General features: G+C 69.4%; 3 protein-coding genes across 5 annotated transcripts; 1 reads left to right on the forward strand and 2 right to left on the reverse strand.

Annotated features, from left to right (window-relative positions):
- Nucleotides 1-2,863: 2,863 nt before the first annotated feature.
- Nucleotides 2,864-4,213, reverse strand: SDHAF1 (succinate dehydrogenase complex assembly factor 1). Its single transcript, XM_062600708.1, has 2 exons — nt 4,165-4,213; nt 2,864-3,359 (listed from the first exon to the last, which is right to left on the reverse strand). The coding sequence occupies exon 2, from the start codon at nt 3,207-3,209 to the stop codon at nt 2,958-2,960; it is 252 nt and encodes an 83-aa protein (XP_062456692.1). The 5' UTR covers nt 3,210-3,359; nt 4,165-4,213; the 3' UTR covers nt 2,864-2,957.
- A 212-nt stretch (nt 4,214-4,425) lies between these two features.
- TBCB (tubulin folding cofactor B) lies at nt 4,426-7,469 on the reverse strand. The gene is made up of 6 exons (XM_062600704.1): nt 7,317-7,469; nt 6,478-6,621; nt 6,125-6,221; nt 5,811-5,999; nt 5,632-5,704; nt 4,426-4,900 (listed from the first exon to the last, which is right to left on the reverse strand). The coding sequence occupies exons 2-6, from the start codon at nt 6,580-6,582 to the stop codon at nt 4,780-4,782; spliced, it is 585 nt and encodes a 194-aa protein (XP_062456688.1). The 5' UTR covers nt 6,583-6,621; nt 7,317-7,469; the 3' UTR covers nt 4,426-4,779.
- Nucleotides 7,470-8,144: 675 nt separating this feature from the next.
- On the forward strand, nt 8,145-12,479 carry POLR2I (RNA polymerase II subunit I). 3 transcript variants are annotated; one of them, XM_062600711.1, is made up of 6 exons: nt 8,145-8,272; nt 8,887-8,941; nt 10,118-10,191; nt 10,427-10,501; nt 11,112-11,163; nt 11,269-12,479. In XM_062600711.1, exons 1-6 carry the CDS (start codon nt 8,214-8,216, stop codon nt 11,329-11,331), a joined length of 378 nt encoding a protein of 125 aa, XP_062456695.1. In that variant the 5' UTR covers nt 8,145-8,213; the 3' UTR covers nt 11,332-12,479. The 3 variants fall into 3 exon arrangements, with proteins under 3 accessions (XP_062456695.1, XP_062456693.1, XP_062456694.1); XM_062600709.1 differs by lacking the exons at nt 8,145-8,272; nt 8,887-8,941 and having other exon boundaries at nt 9,180-10,191; XM_062600710.1 differs by lacking the exons at nt 8,145-8,272; nt 8,887-8,941; nt 10,427-10,501 and having other exon boundaries at nt 9,180-10,191.
- The last annotated feature ends 680 nt before the right edge of the window (nt 12,480-13,159 follow it).

Consider the following 13,159-nt stretch of genomic DNA (forward strand, 5'->3'; position numbering starts at 1 on the left):
CTGTATCATAGTTAATAAATCGATCTTGTAAAAAACGGGGGGGAAAAAAAAGGGGGGAAATAGGAGCGAGGCGGCTCCCGGGGGGGGTTAACAGGGTTTGGGGCTCCCGGGGGGGGTCTCGTTAACGGGGTTTGGGGCTCCCGGGGGTCCTGTTAACGAGGTTTTGGGGCCCCTGAGGGTCTCATTAACGGGGTTTGGGCCCCTGGGGGTCCCGTTAACGAGGGTTTGGGCCCCCCCAGGGTCCCGTTAACGAGGTTTTGGGGCCCCCGAGGGTCTCGTTAACAGGGTTTGGGGCTCCTGGGGGTCCCGTTAATGGGGTTTTGGGGCCCCCGAGGGTCTCATTAATGGGGTTTGGGGCCCCCGAGGGTCTTGTTAACGGGGTTTTGGGGCCCCCGAGGGTCTCATTAATGGGGTTTGGGGCCCCCGAGGGTCTTGTTAACGAGGTTTTGGGGCCCCTGAGGGTCCCATTAATGGGGTTTGGGCCCCTGAGGGTCCCGTTAACGAGGTTTTGGGGCCCCCGAGGGTCTCGTTAACAGGGTTTGGGCCCCTGGGGGTCCCGTTAACGAGGGTTTGGGCCCCCCCAGGGTCCCATTAATGGGGTTTGGGCCCCTGAGGGTCCCATTAACGAGGTTTTGGGGCCCCCGAGGGTCTCGTTAACGGGGTTTGGGGCTCCTGGGGGTCCCGTTAACGAGGTTTTGGGGCCCCCGAGGGTCTCATTAATGGGGTTTGGGGCCCCCGAGGGTCTTGTTAACGGGGTTTTGGGGCCCCCGAGGGTCTCGTTAACGGGGTTTGGGGCTCCCGGGGGTCCTGTTAATGAAGTTTTGGGGCCCCTGAGGGTCTCATTAACGGGGTTTGGGCCCCCCCAGGGTCCCATTAATGGGGTTTGGGCCCCTGAGGGTCCTGTTAACGAGGTTTTGGGGCCCCCGAGGGTCTCGTTAATGGGGTTTGGGCCCCCCGTGGGTCTTGTTAACGGGGTTTTGGGGCCCCCGAGGGTCTCATTAATGGGGTTTGGGGCCCCCGAGGGTCTTGTTAACGGGGTTTTGGGGCCCCCGAGGGTCTCGTTAACGGGGTTTGGGGCTCCTGGGGGTCTCGTTAACGAAGTTTTGGGGCCCCTGAGGGTCTCATTAACGGGGTTTGGCCCCCCCCAGGGTCCCATTAATGGGGTTTGGGCCCCTGAGGGTCCTGTTAACGAGGTTTTGGGGCCCCCGAGGGTCTCGTTAATGGGGTTTGGGCCCCCCGTGGGTCTTGTTAACGGGGTTTTGGGGCCCCCGAGGGTCTCGTTAACGGGGTTTGGGGCTCCCGGGGGTCTCGTTAACGAGGTTTTGGGGCCCCTGAGGGTCCCATTAATGGGGTTTGGGCCCCTGAGGGTCCCGTTAACGAGGGTTTGGGGCCCTCAAGGGACCCATTAACGGGCCTTGGGCCCCCGAGGGTCTCGTTAACGGGCCTTGGGCCCCCGAGGGTCCCATTAACGGGGTTTGGGGCTCTGGGGGGGGGGAGGCCATTAATGGGGTTTGGGGCCCCTAATGGTCTCGTTAACAGGGTTTTGGGGCCCTCAAGGGTCCCGTTAATTAAGTTTTGGGGCCCCTGAGGGTCTCGTTAACGGGGTCTGGGCCCCCCCGAAGGGCCCCTTAACAGGATCGGGCCCCTCAAGCCTTCCGGTCCCGCCCCCTGGTGCCAACAGGCCCCGCCCACATACCCTTAGCCCCGCCCCGAGCCCTGTATGCCCCGCCTCTTCGGCGAGCCCCGCCCCTTCCCCCCTCCCAGCACTCCCCCCCCCCCCCCCCCCCCCGCGAGCCCCGCCCCCGGACTGGCCCTGCCAGCCTATGGCCGCCTTTGCCGCGCCGCGCTCCCATTGGCCCGTCCGTCAGCGCCGCCCCGCCCACCGCGCGCGCGGAAGGCGGAGGGGGGGAGCGGCGATCCTCCGGCGATTGGCCGCGCGGGCTGTCACACCGCCTCCCGCCCCGCCCACAGGGAGGGGAGGGGAGGGGGCGCCGGAAGGAGCGCGGCGGCGCCTCGCCATTGGCCGGCGGCGGGGCGCGGGGCACGCCGGGAAGGGGAGGGGGGAGGCGCGCGCGGGGCTGTTGGCGGGAAGCGGCTCCCCTCAGCGCGGGGGGGGGGAGGGGTCTTTGAGGCAAGAGGGGGCAGGAAGGGGAATGTGGGGGGCAGGAAGGGGTATTTGGGGGCACAAAGGGCTATTTGGGGAGCAGGAGGGGAATTTGGGGGGCACAAAGGTATTTGGGGGGCAGGAGAGGGTCCTGGGGGGCAGGAGGGGTATTTGGAGGGGCAGGAAGGGGTACTGGGGAAGGCAGGAGGGGTATTTGGGGGGCAGGAGGGGAATTTGGGGGCACGAAGGGGTATTTGGGGGGCATCATGGGCTATTAGGGGGGCAGGAAGGAGTATTGGGGGGCACTAAGAGGTATTTGGGGGGCATGATGGGCTATTAGGGGGGCAGGAAGGGGTATTGGGGGGCACTAAGAGGTATTGGGGGGCAGGAGAGGTATTTGAGGGGCATGATGGGGGATTGGGGGGGCAGGAAGGGGTACAACCGCCCGCCCCTGGCCCCCTCACCCGCCCCCCAGCCCAGCTCTGCCCCCCAAAACAAGGAGGGGGGGAGGGAAAATCCGTCATTTCTGCCCCCGGCTCCTCCCTGCTCGCCGCTGCGGAGCGAGAAACCTTTCATTACCGCGTGCGCCGTTAACCCTGAAACCTACCGATGCCGCTGCCGCCTGTATTGCCACAAAGTGGCTTCCCCCCCCTCCCGCCGCTGCGCCCCCCCTGCCAAGATCCCAAACTGGCTCTGTATCATCACGACGAGCAAATCCCCGGTGGAAAAACCATCTCCCGGACGTCCCATTTTAGCGATTTTTGTTGTTTTTTTTTTCTTTTTCCTCCCTCAGGAAAACGTTTAAATCCGGGATGGCGGCGGCTCGGCGGGAATTCCGCCCTCCCGGCGGGCGTCATTCCGGCGCGGAGCCGGCGCGGCCGAAGGAGCCCGAGCTCTTGGTGTTGGCTGCGCGCAGCAGCTCCAGCTGCCGCTGGCCCCGGCGCAGCAGGAATTCGATGCGCAGGGCGTCGCGGGCCGGGATGGCGGCGTTCCGGCGGAATTCCTCCCGGATGCGCGGAGCGAAACCCGCCTTGGACTTGCTGGCGCGTAGCAGCTGCCGGTAGAGGCTCAGCACCTGCTTCTGCAGCCGGGTCCGGGCGACCATGGCGCGCCGGGCTTGCAGTGTTGTGTGTGTGTGTGAGTGTAGCGGGGTGTTGTGGAGGGGTGTTGGGGGAAGTGCTCCGCTGCGGGCGCCTTTCCGGGAATTCCTGCCGGCCGGAGAAGGCGGATGGAGGAACGAATCCGGTTGCAATGGCTGTGTAGGGAGGGGGGGAGGAAAGTGGGAAAAATTAATTGAGGGGTTGATTGCGAGGGGTAATGAGGGGTGTTGGCGTGGGGTTCGGCTGCGGTGCTCCCCCTGTCGTAGGGTGTTGTTTAGGGGTGTTGTAGGGGGGTGTTGGGGGTGTTGCAGGGTGACATTTGGGGGGGTAGGGGAGTTTTGCAGCCCCAGCGGGCTGTTGTTGTAGGGTGTCGTGTGGGGGTGGCATTGTAGGGTGTAGGCCCCGGGGGAGGGGGGAGAGGAGGGTTGTTGCAAGGTGACATTTGGGGTGTTGCTGTAGGCTTGCACCCCCGTGGGGGGGTGTTGTAGGGCAGTATTGGGGGTGGCGGGTAGGGTCACAGCCCCGGGGAGCAGGGCTGTTGTTGTACAGTGGCAGCCCTGGATGGGGTGTTGTTGTAGGGTGTTGGCTGGGGGGAGGGGGGTGTTGTTATAGGGTGGCAGTTGGGGTTGTAGTGTAGGGTTGCACCCCTGTAGGGGGGGGTGTTGCAGGTCACGATGGGGGGGTTGTAGGTCGCAATGAGGGGGTTGTAGGTCACGATGGGGGTTGTAGGTTGCAATGGGGTGGTTCCAGGTCGCGATGGGGGGGTTGTAGGTCGCAGTGGGGTGGTTCCAGGTCGCGATGGGGGTTGTAGGTCACGATAAGGGGTTGTAGGTCGCGTTTGGGGGTTGTAGATCGCGACAGGGCGGCTCTAGGTCGCGATAGAGCGGTCGCGGGGCGCGTTCACGACCGCCCCCCCCCCCCCCACCCCCCCCCCCCCCACCGCCGCTCCGCTCCGCTCACCCGCTGCTTCCCGCGCCGCCGCCACCTCCGGCCCCGCCCCTTGGACACGCCCCCGGGGGGCGGTGCCGGTGCCTATTGGCTGCGGCGGGCGAGGGGGCGGAGCGAGGGAGCCCCGCCCCCCCATCCACCCCTCCCGCTGCACCGCTGCCGCGGCGCCACGCGGGGTCCTAACCGGGCGGGGGGGGTCAAACTGGGACACCCCCCCCCCCCCGGCGCGACCCTCCCCGCCCCCCATAGCCCCCCCCCACGGCACCCACGGCCTCGGCTTCCCCGCGGGGGCTTTATTGGACACAAACAATAACTTACGGGGGGGCCCCCAAAACCCAGCTTTTTGTCCCCAAAAGTGGCACGGGACGGCGGGGGGGGGGATGGGAGGAGGCACCGAGCGGAGGCCCATCCGGCTCCGGGAATTCCGGCACCGGCGGCAAGGCGGGCGGCTCCGGTCGGACAGGAGTGGAAATGGAAGGAAAAGGGGCATTTTTCCCCACCAAAAAAAGAAAAAAATATATATATAAAAAAAGGGGAAAAGAACAAAATCAAACGGCGGTGGCCGGTCAGCGTCCCTGCCGGTGGCCGGAAAAGCCCCGGAGCGGGGGCCGGAACGCCGGCCTCGGCTCACATCTCGTCCTCCTCCAGGCCGTAGTCTTCCTCGGGGAAGTCGCCCACGGTGACGCTTGGTGGCTTGACGAAGGCGCCGTACTTGGGCTGGCACTCGAAGTACTTCCGGCCGTCCACGCTGCGGAGCGGAGGGAAAAACACAGGGAAAAGGAGGAGGAAAAAAAAAAAAAAGCGGATGGAAGAGCCGGATCGCGGGGCGGGGGAAAAAAAAGTAAGCTCGGCAGCACCTCCGGGTTAGCTCTGGAATGGGAGCGGGAAGGGGCTCTGGATACCCCGTGCTCCGTCCTCGAGCCGAGCGGGAAGGGCCCGGGGGGGCTCCGTGCGCCCCCTCCTCCATCCCCGAGCCGAACGGGAAGGGCCCGGGGGGCTCCGTGCGCCCCCTCCTCCATCCCCGAGCCAAGCGGGATGGTCCCGGGGGGCTCCGCGCGCCCCCTCCTCCATCCCCGAGCCGAGCGGGAAGGGCCCGGGGGGCTCCGCGCGCCCCCTCCTCCATCCCCGAGCCAAGCGGGATGGTCCCGGGGGGCTCCGCGCGCCCCCTCCTCCATCCCCGAGCCGAGCGGGAAGGGCCCGGGGGGCTCCGTGCGCCCCCTCCTCCATCCCCGAGCCGAGCGGGAAGGGCCCGGGGGGCTCCGCGCGCCCCCTCCTCCATCCCCGAGCCGAGCGGGAAGGGCCCGGGGGGCTCCGCGCGCCCCCTCCTCCATCCCCGAGCCGAGCGGGAAGGGCCCGGGGGGGCTCCGCGCGCCCCCTCCTCCATCCCCGAGCCGAGCGGGATGGTCCCGGGGGCTCCGCGTGTCCCGTCTGCGGTGCCCGATCCGAGCGGGAAGGGCGCCGTCCGGAAAAGCCCCCTACCTGCCGTCGTGCTTGCCGAGCGGCTCGTCGTAGCGCACCCCGATCCAGTAGCCCGGCTTGAAATCCGTCAGTCCTACGGAACGGAAAACGAAAGAGCAAGAAAAAACAGGAATCGAGGAACCGGGAACCGCTTCCGAAAGCGAGGAAAACAAGCGGCAAAGCAAGCGGGAAAAACTCACCGACGTACATGACGGTGCCGCGCTTGGCCGGCTGCCCCGGCACCCGCACCAGGCAGCGGGCGCCCAGCGGGATGGCGTCGGCCAGCTCCCGCTCCTCGGCGAGGCGCCGGATCTCGGAGCCGCCCCGGCGCTCTTCCGTCTCGGCGTAGCGGCCCAGCTGCTTCCGCTTGAGGAAGGAGCGGAGGGATTCTGCGGCGTCGGAGGGGAAAATAAACGAAAGGGAAAAGAGGCGGCGGCAGGGCGCCGGCACGCGTCCGTCCGTCCGTCCTTTCCGTAATTCCGCCCCGGAAAGCGGGAAGCGGTCGCTTCCTTACCCGCCCGCCGGTCGTATTCGTTCTCGGGCATCTCGTACTTGGGCACCCGCGAGACGTCCTCGAATTCGCCCAGGCGGGCGCCGCTGCGGTCGATCACCTGCGGGGGAAGAAGGCGGAATGGAGCCGGCTCCGGCGCCTCCGGACCGTGCCGGCGCGGGAACGCGGCCGAAGCGGGAGCCGCCGGGAAATCCCCTCGCCCGCCCCAGTTCCGCTCTGCTTTCCAGCATCCCCAAGTGTTTTTTTCTTTCCAGCACCTCCGTGGGGAGGTTTTTCCCGGTATTTCCGGAGAGCTTTTCCCAGTACTTCCAGAGGGTTTTTCCCGGCCCCTCCGGAGGGTTTTTCCCGGCACCCACGTGTATGCGGCAGCCGTCGTCGACGGGGTAGGAGCCCAGCAGCGCCTCGTCGCGGTCGAGCCGCCCGAGGAGCCGGTCGTCGGCGCTGTAGAGCTCCAGGTCCATGCAGGAGGCCGGGCTGCCCACCACCAGCTCCAGCTTGCACTGCCGGCAGCAACTGGTGGTTACTGGGGAGACTGGGAAGGGCTGGGGGGGGGAGGGGGAAAGGGCTGCTGGGGATGGATCCAGCCTGGGGAAAGGGGGATCAGCCCAGCCCAGGTGGGGGCGGGGCCTGGGCTGGCAGGGGGCGGGGCTTGTAGGTGCAGCCCAGGTGCGGCGGGGGCGGGGCCTGAGGGTGGTGAGGGGCGGGGCCTGAGGTTCAGAGGTGGGACTCAGTGCGGGGGGGGAAGAAGGGGGCGGGGCCTGGCCCAGCAGGTCAGGCAGCAAGGGGGCGGGGGCTGGTTCGAGGGGGCGTGGCCCACGGTAAAGGGGGCGGGGCCTGCCCCAGCGCGTTGGGCGGGCCCCAGCATTTGGGGGTGGGGGGCAGGGCCTGGCCCAGTAGGTCGGGCAGGTTGCAGTGCAGTGAGGGGGCGTGGCCTGGTTCAAGGGGGGCGTGGGCCCCCCCGGTAAAGGGGGCGTGGCCTGGCCCAGCGGGTTGGGCGGGGCCCAGCAGGTCGGGCGGGCCGCGGTGCAGCGAGGGGGCGTGGCCTGGTAAAAGGGGGGCGTGGCCTCTCGGTAAAGGGGCGTGGCCTGGCCCGGCTGATCGGGGCCCGGCGCGCACGCGCGCGCGCGGCAGGGGGGATGGGAGGGGCGCGGTGGGGGGGGATGGGCGGGGCCCGTCACGGCGCCGCGGCCGGTACCTTGAACTCGGCGATGGTGAGGCCGCGGCTGTAGCGCTTGTGGGCGCGGAAGGCGTTGAGGCTGCTGCTCACCGCCACCGAGACGGCGGCAGCGGCCGCCGCCACCGTCACCGGCGCCGCCGGGCCCGAGCCGGCCGCCGCCGCCGCCGCCTTCATGGTGCGGCCGCGCCGCCGCCGCCGCCGCCGCCCACTCCTTCTGGAACCTTCGGCCCGCCCCCCGCGCGCGCGCCCGGCCAATCGCCGCCCGCCCATCGCCGCCCGCCGCCAATCGGGCGGCGCCCGCCCCGCCTTCCGCGCAGCCCCGCGGGGCGCTCGGCCAATGGGGAGAGCGCTTCCGGGCGGCGCGGCCAATAGCGGCGCGCGATGGAAGCGGGGTGCGGAGGGGGTGAAGGCGAGGGCGGGAGCGCGGGTGCGGGCAGGGCTGAGGGCGGAGGAGGCGGCGCGGGGGGGGGAGGGAAGGAGGGGGCTGGCTGCCGCGCCGGCGCATGCGCGCGCGCGTTTTCGGTGGGCGGGGCGCGCGCGCGTGCACGAGGGGGCTGCACGCGTGCAATGCACGGCGGGGGGGGGGGCACATGTACATGGCCGGGACCCAGGCAATGGGGGGGGGGGGGGTGCAGGCATCCGGGGGAGGGGGGAGTGCGGACGTTCAAGGGACCCAGGCGTTCGGGCCCGCAGAGGAGGGGCCCAGGCGTCCGAGGGGCCTTAGGGTCAGTTGGGAGGGGGGGGGGGGGTCCTGTCTGGACCCCCCTCCCCGGCCCGGCCCGGCCCCTCCCGATTCCCATTGAAAGAGCGGCGCTCGGTCGCGCTGCGACCTCTTTTGTCCCTGCGAGCGCGCCGTAGCTGCGGGGTGGCCCCGCCCCCCTCGCGGCGGCGGCGGCGGCTTCCGGCGCGGTTGTCATGGAGTCGGACGGGACGTACGAGCCGGGCTTCGTGGGGATCCGCTTCTGCCAGGAGTGGTGAGAGGCACCGGGCCCCCCCCGGACCCGCCCCGGACCCCCCCGGACCCGCCCCGGACGCCCCCCGGGGCCTCCCGGACCTCCCCCCCCCCCCGCCCGGGCCTTCCCGGCCTCCGCCGCCCTCGCCGCAACCGCGAGGCTTCCCGGCATCCCCTGCGGCCCTCCTCTTCCCCCCCCCAGCCACGGCCCCGCCCGCGATCTACGTCACGGCTCGGGGCCCCGCCCACAAGCCGGCCCCGGCGCGTACCCCGCCCCCCTTGGCTCCGCCCACAGCCCTCGGGCCTCCCCTCCCCCCGCCGCCGTCCGGGAGCCCCGCCCACCGGCTCCTCCAGGCCCTCGGGCCCCGCCCACATCCCCTTGTCCCCGCCCCTCCGCCCCGCCCCCAACCAGCGCTCGGCTGCGCCCGGGCGCTTGGGCCCCGCCCCCGCGCCGAGGCCCCGCCCCCGAGCGGAGGCCCCGCCCCCAGCGCTCGGCTGCACCTGTGTTCTTGGGCCCCGCCCCCGCGCCGAGGCCCCGCCCCCGCGCCGAGGCCCCGCCCCCTCCCTGCCCGAGGGGGGAACGGGGGGGGTTGTTCCCCCCCCCCCCCCGGACCCGGCCCTAAGAGCCGCCCGCAGCAACAACATGCTGTACCCGAAGGAGGACAAGGAGAACCGGATCCTGCTCTACGCCGTGAGCCCCCCCGCGCCCCACGGCGGCCCCCCCGCGCCCCACAGCCACCCCCCGCGGCTCCCCCACGCCCCACGGCCACCCCACGGCGACCCCCCCCGCGCCCCACGGCCACCCCCCGCGGCTCCCCCGCGCCCCACGGCCACCCCACGGCGACCCCCCCGCGCCCCACAGCCACCCCCCGCGGCCCCCCCGTGCCCCATGGCAGCCCCACGGCGCCCCCCCCCCCCCGCGCCCCACAGCCGCCCCCCGCACCGGCCCCATGGCAGCCCCCCGTGCCCCACAGCGGCCCCACAGCAATCACCCCGTGCCCCACGGCGGTCCCCCGCGCCCCACGGTGACCCCCCCACACCCTACAGCGGCCCCATGGCGGGCCTCCGTGCCCCACAGCCACCCCCCTGTGCCACACAGCAGCCTTACAGCGACCCCCCCGCACCCCACGGCGGGCCCCCTGCACCCCATGGTGACCCACTGCACCCCTCCAATGGCCCCACTGTGACCCCAGTGCAGCCTACTGTGCCCCCACCGCACCCCCCTGCACCCCACAGTGCTCCACTGCACCCTCCCATGTTCCACTGCAACCCCCCTGCACCCCACTGCGGCCCCCGAACCCCTTTGCGCCCCCACCCCACTGCACTGCCTCGCATCCCCCCACGCCCCACTGAGGCCCTCCCCCACTGCAGCCCCCACGCCCCACTGCAGCCCCACTGCAAACCCCCGCACCACATTGCAGCCCCCTGCGACCCCAATGCAGCCCCCCTGCACCCCACTGTGCCCCCTATGCCCCGCTGTGTCCCCCTGCACCCCACTGCAGTCCCCACTGCGCCCCCCATGCCCCACTGCAGCCCTCACTGCGCTGCACTGCGCCCCACTGCGGTTCCCCGTGCCCCACTGCGGCTCCCGCTGCGGCCCACTGCACCCCCCCGTGCCCCACTGCAACCCCAATGCAGCCCACTGCACCCCACTGCGGCCCCCCGCACCTCACTGCACCCCCCCCCAGACTCCCCCTGCGCCCCACTGCGGCCCCAGCACCACCCCCCAATCCCCTTGTGCCCCACTGGGACCAGCACCACCCCCTTGAGCCGCCCCTCCCTGTACCACACTGGTCCCAGTCCGTCCCCCGCTACGGGCCCCCCCCCTTTTCCCAGTGCTCCCAGTTTGATACTGGGCCCCTCCCAGTGCCGCAACTGCGACTACCAGCAAGAGGCCGACAACAGCTGCATCTACGTGAACAAGATCACGCACGAAGTGGAGTGAGTGTGGGGGGGGGCAATTAACGGGGGTAATTAATGGGGAGGGGCCGTGGGGTGGGTAATTAATGGGGGGGGCCAAATTAAAGCCAAACTGGGGGGTGGTGATCGGGGAGGGCGACTTGAGGGTGATTAATTATAAAGAAAGGGAGGGGATTTAATGAAGAGGGGGGTTAATTGGGGGGGGGGTAATTAGTGGGGGTTCGTTAACGAGCCTGAGGCCCCCCCCCCCCGGCAGCGAGCTGACGCAGATCATTGCCGACGTCTCGCAGGACCCCACGCTGCCCCGCACCGAGGACCACCCCTGCCAGAAGTGAGGCGCGGGGGGGGGGGGGGGGCACCCTGGGGGCACCCTAGGGACACCTTGGGGACCGCCCCACAGCTGGCAGTGGGGGGGAGGGGTTGGAAGCGCCCCCCACCCCGGCCACTGCCGAGGTCCGATGTCCCCACGGGGCACTGATGTCCCCCCATTGCCGAGCTCCAATGTCCCCATGGGGCTGCGATGTCCCCATGGGGCAGCTCCAACGTCCCTTCCGTGTCCTCGACGTCCCCATGGGGCTCCGACGTCCCCATGGGGCTCTGATGTCCCCCCCATTGCCGAGCTCCGATGTCCCCACAGAGCTCCAATGTCCCCGTGGGGCACTAATGTCCCCCATTGCTGAGCTCCGATGTCCCCATGGGGCTGCGATGTCCCCATGGGGCAGCTCCAACGTCCCTTCTGTGTCCTCAATGTCCCCATGGGGCACCGACGTCCCCGTGGGGCACCGATGTCCCCCCATTGCCAAGCTCCGATGTCCCCATGGGGCTGCGATGTCCCCTTGGGGCAGCTCCAACATCCCTCCCGTGTCCCCACGGGGCTCCGACGTCCCCCCCCCCCATCCCCAACGTCCCCCCCATCTCTCTCTCTCTCCCCCCACCCCCAGGTGCGGGCACAAGGAGGCCGTTTTCTTCCAGTCGCACAGCGCCCGAGCCGAGGTGAGGCGATTCCGGGGGGCGATTCCGGGGGGGGGGGAAGGGGGGGGACACGCGCGGCCCCGCTCCGTGCCAGCCCCTGCCCCGCGTCCCCGTGTCCCCGCGCAGGACGCCATGAGGCTCTACTACGTGTGCACCGCGCCGCACTGCGGCCACCGCTGGACCGAGTAGGGCAGCGCCGGAGCCCCCGGACAGCGAGCCCGACCCCGGATATCGGTCCTGATCCCGGACAGCGATCCCGACCCCAGATGCCGGTCCCGACCCCGGATATCGGTCCCGACCCCGGACAGCGATCCCGACCCCGGATATCGATCCCGACCCCGGATATCGGTCCCGACCCCAGATGCCGGTCCCAACCCTGGATAGCGATCCCGATCCCGGATATCGGTCCCGATCCCGGACATCGATCCCAACCCCAGATGCCGGTCCCGACCCTGGATAGCGATCCCGACCCCGGATATCGGTCCCGATCCCAGACATCGATCCCAACCCCAGATGCCGGTCCCAACCCCGGATATCGGTCCCGATCCCGGATATCGGTCCCGATCCCGGACATCGATCCCAACCCCAGATGCCGGTCCCAACCCCGGATAGCGATCCCGATCCCAGATATCGGTCCTGACTCCGGATATCGGTCCCGATCCTGGACATCGATCCCGACCCCAGATGCCGGTCCCAATCCCGGATAGCGATCCCGATCCCAGATATCGGTCCTGACTCCGGATATCAGTCCCGATCCCGGACATCGATCCCGACCCCAGATGCCGGTCCCAATCCCGGATAGCGATCCCGATCCCGGATATCGGTCCCGACTCCGGATATCGATCCCAACCCCAGATGCAGGTCCCAATCCCGGATAGCGATCCCGATCCCAGATATCGGTCCCGACTCCGGATATCGGTCCCAACCCCGGACGCCGGTCCCAAAGCCCGGACAGCAATCCCGAGCCTGGATATCAATCTTGACTCTGGATGTCGATCCCAACCCCGGATGCCAGTCCGAATCCCGGATTCTGGTCTGAATCCCGGTCCAAACCCCAGATATCGATCCCAATCCCGGATATTGGTCTCAAATCCCGGATATCGGTCCCGATACTGGATATCAGCCCAAATCCCAGTCCCGAATCCCAGGTATCGGTCCCAACTTCGGATATCGGTCCGAATCCCGGTCCTGAATCCCGGTTATCGGTTCCGGCACTGGATGCCGGTCCCAATCCCGGCTATCGGGCCCGTAGCCCGCGGCTCCCCGGCCTCGTTCCCTCTTTCCCTCCGCTTTTCCCGTCCGGTCGGGTATCCAAGAGGATTATTTTTGGGATGAAATCGTTTTGGTTGTGTCATTGCTGCGCCGAGGTGGGGAGGGGCTGAGCCCCCTCCCCCCCCCAGGTGCCCCAGTTGCCCCCCATGAACCCCTAGATCACCCCTGGGTGCCCTATTTGCCCCCCATGAACCCCTGGATCACCCCTTGGGTATCCCAAATTGCCCCATGAGCCCCCAGGTCCCCCCCCCCCCCGGGTGCCCCAGTTGCCCCCGTGGGTGCCCCAGTTGCCCCCGTGATCCCCTAGGTCACCCCTGGGTGCCGTAATTGCCCTATGAGCCCCCAGTTGCTGCCCGGGGTGCTCCAATTGCCCCCGTGGCTGCCCCCAAATAGCCCCCATGAACCTCTGGATCACCCCCCCCGGGTGCCCCAAATTGCCCCCATAAGCCCCCAGTTGCCCCTTTGGTTGTCCCCAATTCCCCCATGAGCCCCCAGTTGCCCCTGAGTGCCCCAGTTGCCCCCCTGGGTGGCCCAAATTGCCCCCCCTGAGTCCCCTCATGCCCCCTGGGTGCCCCAGATCACTCCCATGGGCCCCCAGTTGCCCCCCTCGGTGGCCCAAACGGTCCCCACGGGTCCCCACTTTGGGGTCCCCAAATCCTCCCCCCCCCCCCCAGCCCGGACTCACCCGCAGGACCCCAAATCCCGCCCCGGTGCCCCCCAAAACCGCTCGCTCCGAGCCGAACAT

This window comes from Rhea pennata (assembly GCF_028389875.1).
Source record: "Rhea pennata isolate bPtePen1 chromosome 32 unlocalized genomic scaffold, bPtePen1.pri SUPER_32_unloc_2, whole genome shotgun sequence".
NCBI lineage: Eukaryota > Metazoa > Chordata > Aves > Rheiformes > Rheidae > Rhea > Rhea pennata.

What these genes read in the sequence shown, in the direction of transcription:
- SDHAF1 (XM_062600708.1), bottom strand. Translation starts at nt 3,209, where the DNA reads ATGGTCGCCCGGACCCGGCTGCAGAAGCAGGTGCTGAGCCTCTACCGG.
- TBCB (XM_062600704.1), bottom strand. Translation starts at nt 6,582, where the DNA reads ATGGACCTGGAGCTCTACAGCGCCGACGACCGGCTCCTCGGGCGGCTC. An exon ending in CGAATACGACCGGCGGGCGG is followed by an intron (nt 6,000 to 6,124) that starts GTAAGGAAGCGA and finishes CCGACGCCGCAG; the next exon opens with AATCCCTCCGCTCCTTCCTC. An exon ending in CGGCACCGTCATGTACGTCG is followed by an intron (nt 5,705 to 5,810) that starts GTGAGTTTTTCC and finishes TCCGTTCCGTAG; the next exon opens with GACTGACGGATTTCAAGCCG.
- POLR2I (XM_062600709.1), top strand. Translation starts at nt 9,305, where the DNA reads ATGGCGGGCCTCCGTGCCCCACAGCCACCCCCCTGTGCCACACAGCAG. An exon ending in AAGATCACGCACGAAGTGGA is followed by an intron (nt 10,192 to 10,426) that starts GTGAGTGTGGGG and finishes CCCCCCCGGCAG; the next exon opens with CGAGCTGACGCAGATCATTG. An exon ending in GAGGACCACCCCTGCCAGAA is followed by an intron (nt 10,502 to 11,111) that starts GTGAGGCGCGGG and finishes CCCCACCCCCAG; the next exon opens with GTGCGGGCACAAGGAGGCCG.